The 5,952-nt window shown below is 37.1% G+C and overlaps 1 protein-coding gene across 1 annotated transcript in view; it reads right to left on the bottom strand.

Moving 5' to 3' along the window:
- Nucleotides 1–5,143: 5,143 nt before the first annotated feature.
- Nucleotides 5,144–5,952, bottom strand: part of LOC119329569 (mannosyl-oligosaccharide 1,2-alpha-mannosidase MNS3-like) — a 7,272-nt gene continuing 6,463 nt past the window's right edge. Inside the window, exon 7 of the mRNA XM_037602640.1 lies at nucleotides 5,144–5,263. Within this exon, the coding sequence (XP_037458537.1) occupies nucleotides 5,159–5,263 (105 nt within the window). The 3' untranslated portion in view covers nucleotides 5,144–5,158. The remainder of the gene's footprint in view (nucleotides 5,264–5,952) is intronic.

Below are 5,952 nucleotides of genomic sequence, written 5' to 3'. Positions count from 1 at the left end.
AGTGAGGGAAGTAGTGGGCTGGAGTAAGAGATAGGGTGAAGGGGCATGGGTTCACGGGCGCGTGTGGTGTGTCCCTACGAGATGGTGATAAGGCGATTTTGTTCTGGCGTGGAAGACCCACTACTAAGTGGCAAAGGGACGGGCTGGAAGAAAATAAAAATAAATGAAATTGGCTGGAATATCTCTTCCTCCTTTACTCCTTCATAAGCTTCTCAGGATGACCATGCTCTAAATTTTTAGAATATCTACTTATATGATATAACTATGAAATTTCAGTATATATGATGTATGCATAGATCTTATTATTTCACATGTTTTTATGATGAAAACACATCCAGAGAAAGGTTCTAATGTAATGAAGTGCATTTATTTATGATAGCTCTTCCATCCTAATAAGATCAGAAGAATTTGTCCTTGCTTTGTTACTTTTCACACTGTTATGTTTAACATTGTTGTCCAAATGGATGTGCCTTATTGTCCAAATTTCGCTTTTCACTAAGATTCATAAATCTGATTGATGAACAAGATTACAAAGAAAGTAGCTAGACATTTATCGAGTTGTTGATCCATGCAATTTATGTTATGAACAGGTTTTAAAAAATTGTCTAGGTGAATAGTGTTGTTGTATAAATAGCTTTATACCATTTCTTAGCTTTTCCTGGTTTTATTATGTTAGCTTTTATTAAAATTTGTTTTAGTTGACTCGACCTTCTATTCAATCATTTTGTATGCTTGGGTTAGAATCTAACAAAGCTGCTTCTGGATGCTCTGCTGATGCACATGCAAACACACGTCGCTTTTGCCCGAAGTTGGTCCTTAATCAATTTCATATGTATTGTTTGAATACTCTGCTACCTCTGGCTTTTTGCGCCATGAGCGCAACGGGTCATCTAGAGTCATGAAGAAAAGGGCGAGAGCCTAGTAAGTAGATATTCTAAAAGTCCTGAATCAAGCAAGATAGACACGTGATGGTGAAGTGAAGGAACTTTACCGTAGGGATGAAACGGAGGGAAACGAACGGAACTAAGTGCTACCATATTTGTTTTCATATATTTTTGCAGAAGCGGAAACGAATACAGAAACCCCAGAAATGAATACGAAAACAGATACTATCAGAAACAGACACTGAACGAATACAAAGCAGACACGGAAACATAAGTAGGTGTTGACCGATACTTAAACACCCCATTAGTCATAAAGAAATACACACAAAAAACTAAAAAATTTAATGAATTGTTAACATGGCTACAAAATAATATCATTATGTTAGCAACTTAGCATAGTATTGTAGTAGTAATGGACAATTGCGTATAGGGTCAAGCTGAGTACATGTTTAAATGATCCATTCTGCTCAATGTGCCATTGTGTGTTGTTTGGTAGTTGGACTACAAAGTAGCCATAGGTCTATAGCCAAAACGGAAATTCCATATTCATGGAAACAAAAAGTTCTGTTTTCACGCCAATTCCATCGGAAAACACTATTCTGTTTTTGTTTCAGTTTCCGCATAAAAAATTCCATTTCCACTTCCGTTTTGCAAATTACCGTTTCCATATTCATATTTCGTCTCCATTTCCATTTTTCCTCTGGAAAAGCGGAAAGTTTCCACTTCATTTTCATCTCTACTTTACTACAGAATAAATACAAACTTCACAGCAAGATCAACACCCAAAGCCAACAACCTGAAACATATTTTGTCACAGATAAGATATGTTGCTGATCGTCTTGATGATATAAGTTTAAAATCAGAAGCCGTTGTACAGAAAACAAACAAGTATTATTGGAGCCTAGACGATGATATTGAAGGAATTTAGGAATTTCTGCTTTGGGCAATGCAGGCCATGAAGAACAACAGCTATGAAGACTTGCCTCAAAGAAATCGTTCTAAACATCCAGCAATACATATGTCTAACGTAGCTCTGGCTACCTACATGCCATGCTCTCGGCCTTTGCGCCTTGAGTGCAACGGGTCATCTAGTTAGTGCTAAACATTGGATTGACGACAACTACAGAATGATTAAACTCCTTTCGAAGAAATGAATGACTGATGTAATGTAGTAGTTTTGGGAGTGCTAGTTTTCAAGATAAAAATAAGTATCCAAATGCAAATACACGGGGGCTAGCAATAAATACAAGTCATTGTGCACCGCAAGATAGAGTAGCGATGTTTATTTCTACTTTGCGGGTGATACAAATCAATGGCTGTCATCTACAGCACGGACCATGGTATGACAAATCAAGGGCTACAATACGAAACGATACAACTTCTTTGTCTAACACAAGTCCTCTGTATTAGCATGATAGTTGCGCCACATTCAAAACAAATCGACTTCAAGACCTTAACAATCATCTGTTAGTTGCAGGAATTAGAAAAAAAATTGTAGGGCGGTTATAGTTTGCAAATGTAGCATGCTTACACTTATAAGGAAAGCATTGCTATCTATCAGACCAATCGGTAGCCGTAGGATTGAAATCACGCTACCCGTCCGATCTAGTAGTAGGAAGGCCTGCCGCTTAGTTGTTTATTTCCTCCCCTAATTACGTGCTTCTTTCCTCCACTAATTAGGTGCTTCCGGTTACATGCTGCGATCCTCCTTAGCATGCCCTCACCGCCGACCTCTCTGTCCAACGTCTTTCTTTTATTTCTCTCTGGCCCACGTCAATTGAATGAGTATCCTCCGCGCACTAATATTTGCTTCAATCGTAGTATGATACATTGTATTGGAAGCATTGCTATCTTTTTTACATCAAATAGTGATTTGTTTTTATCAAATAAAAAAATCACTTGTTTCAAAAGAACCAATTCTTGCTTCCATCGACTATAAAATTGCTTCTAGCCAAATGGTAATTTTTGGTGCAAACGGAACGATCTTTTTGTATAAGTGAAAAACATTGATTCGCAAAGAAATCATTCGGAAGCACAACATGAATGATGCATGATCGAAACAGATTAATCTATTGTGAACAAATATTTACAAACATATTTTGCTACAAAAGACTATTACAACATTATTTTCATTTTGTATTAGTCGACATAGTGGCGGGCGCTGGACAATCTGATCATGACAATATCTGCGTGCGCCACGAGCTCTCTACATCGTTCATGGTGCAATCAAACCTTAGAGCAGTGCCTTGTTGATCTCGCCCTCAATACATTACATCATCTCATTTGGAAGCTGTACAATTGAAGCAAAAAGTGAGAAAGAAGGAAGCACATAATTTAATGGCTGATACAAATATTCACTAAAACAAGTAAAATCAATGTATAATAAAATGTACAAACAGAAGCAACACTGCCAATGGTTGAAGCAGACAGTACTAGCGATTGAAGCATACAGTAGTATCTAATAATGGTTTTAGCAAAATGTTTGTATAATAAAAGTAGCACACACTACAATGTATGAAGCAAAAAGTTCCTTACCGAGAATCATGTGCAATAAACTAGAGGAAGCATGGTTGATAGGAAGCAATAGCTTCATTTTCTTACAACATATATAAAAGACGCACCGAGGTGTAAAACTCGGATTCCTAGATTAATTAGATGCATAAAGTTGTGCTTCATGAATAAATTAAAATTTCAATTGTATCGAAGAAAGGCATCGATAGTAAGAAGCTTATTTCTTAAACAGAGTATGATATTTTGTAGAAAATATGGAAATATGGCACCTACATATTACAATTCTTTGTTGAAAGACAAAACATTGATAATGAAAAACATATTAATATTGTGGCCACCATGAGGATACATATTTTGTGTCACATACATACAACTTTAACCGAGTAGTGGCGGTGAAGAGCATGTCGAGCTCGACACCGAGCACGGACGGGCAGGGGAGATGGGGGGGCGTTTGTTTGGGAGATTAATTCAGGGAGAGATTATAGGAAGGTGGGCTAAAAAATCGGGTGATTAGTATAGGGCTTATGGCAGCCATGAGATCAATATATAAACCGACGGCGTACGGCAGGTCTGACGATGGCTTCACATCAGACGACTGTAGCGAAGTGTTTCCCCACTTAAAAGGCACCGTTTGTACTCCCTCCGTAAACTAATATAAAAATGTTTAGATCACTATTTTAGTAATCTAAACGCTTTTATATTAGTTTATAGAGGAATACCTTATCCATACTTATTAGTTCTTCAAAGCAACCAATTCATTTACTAAGCCCCCGCAAAAAAAAACATTTACTAAGATTATTGCCGGTTCACAGTAATTTAATATCATTGAACTATTACTGGCAACTGTTAGCTCTTTGAAGGAAGAGTGACATTGCATTTGCTAGTGCAATAATTCTTGGATGATGGCCAGTTAATGACAAGGCCATGTAATTCTACGAGCAAAACTGAATGCCAGTTCACATTCTAAAGGTCTGTCCTAGACAAGCCAAACGGCTGGTACAAACGGAAGACATCAGTACATCAGAGACAGTAAAGTTGTTTAAGGCGGTGGAATCATTTTATCTTTAAAGCATTTCCCGTGTACTCAGGCAATTTGGTTGGTCCAGGACAGCCTTACAGCAATACACGAATGAGAACTTATCTTGCTCATAAAATTTGAAAGAGTTACCAGTTAAGTAAGAGTAGTTAGCAGACTGTCCACTAGAACAAACTGGATAAGCCATAATCAAAGAGCTGTGGAACCAGACAATTCTTTCTTACAAAAATGCCCGACAGTCCTATACCTCACTTCTCCATACTTTGAAGAATAGAGATGGTTGTGCTGTCGAAGGCAGTGACCTCACTTGAGTACTAACCATTTTCCTTGAAATTCCAATTTAATTTAAATGTTTGACTTGTGCAATCAAGAGCTCGTCTGCGCTGTCAATAAAAAATAATTATTGCTCAAAGCTAGTCTATTGGTAGGTAATATGGCAGTTCCTGCAGTCACTAAAAAAGGCAAGAATTCATAAAATGATGACTTGTTAATGCATGTTTGCCAACTGAAGTTATGGTTCAGTGGTATTTTCAGCACAAACACAAAGTTTAAATAATTGTACTCCAGGAATTGATGCAAGAAGCAGTGAGCGCTTACTAACAACTGACAATAATAAGCCCTTGCATCTATCGTTGACGTGTGTGTGCTTGCTTGACCTCAAGTTTGTTAACTTGAATGGAATTTTGTTAAAAGCATAATTTGTGATCGATGTGTCAAAAGCATGCAACTATGTGAAAAAATCTTGCATGTGTGGTTCTACAGATTTTATCCATGTTATCACTAATATCTTTCCAAACAAGCATGGGCAGTTCTCTTGAGAGAAAAGGTACACCTGCAATGGACAGAGTTAATGGCTAACTGGAAGTCAAAATTTCCATGGCAGACATGAAGTCATGAAACAAAACTATTAACGAAGGTGCAAGAATGGAAAATTAGAGTGATGCAAATTGGAAAATGGAGACAAAACGTAACCGCGAATTCATCAGCACCGTAAAATATTCAACAATCTGACAGCAGAAGAATTTCCAGAGTTATTATTACAGGCATAAACAGCAACTACTCAAATAATAGTCACAGAATTAGTTACCGTGATTCATATGTATTCACAAAGGCAATAAAGTACACGCATGCCAAAATCTGAGAGTTGTATATATCACAATGCTTATTCTGTTTAAATGCATATGATGAGCAAACAGCACAGCTTGAACACTCGATTATCCTAACACAAGTCAAAACTATTATCAAGATGGTACGAATGGTTCATTTACTTCAGGTCATGCGGAAAAGAAATTTGGGCGCCTGATGAAATCTTAGAAAGAATAGGCTGATCAGTACCAAGTATTTGTAGTATACAAATGCAGGGGGACATAAAACATTAATATAATCAAAACCTGCCACTAGAACTGAATGACAAAATGATGTAATCGGCAGAAACTAGTACGATTTGCTATTTCAAAACTGGAAACAGTCAGCAGTATCAAGAGATAACTGTTAAACTAGAGTAACAAATATTCTTGGTCA

This window comes from Triticum dicoccoides, chromosome 1B (assembly GCF_002162155.2).
Source record: "Triticum dicoccoides isolate Atlit2015 ecotype Zavitan chromosome 1B, WEW_v2.0, whole genome shotgun sequence".
NCBI lineage: Eukaryota > Viridiplantae > Streptophyta > Magnoliopsida > Poales > Poaceae > Triticum > Triticum dicoccoides.
The sequence above is the reverse complement of the archived record's forward strand: the minus strand, read 5'-3'. Positions and strand labels throughout refer to the sequence as shown.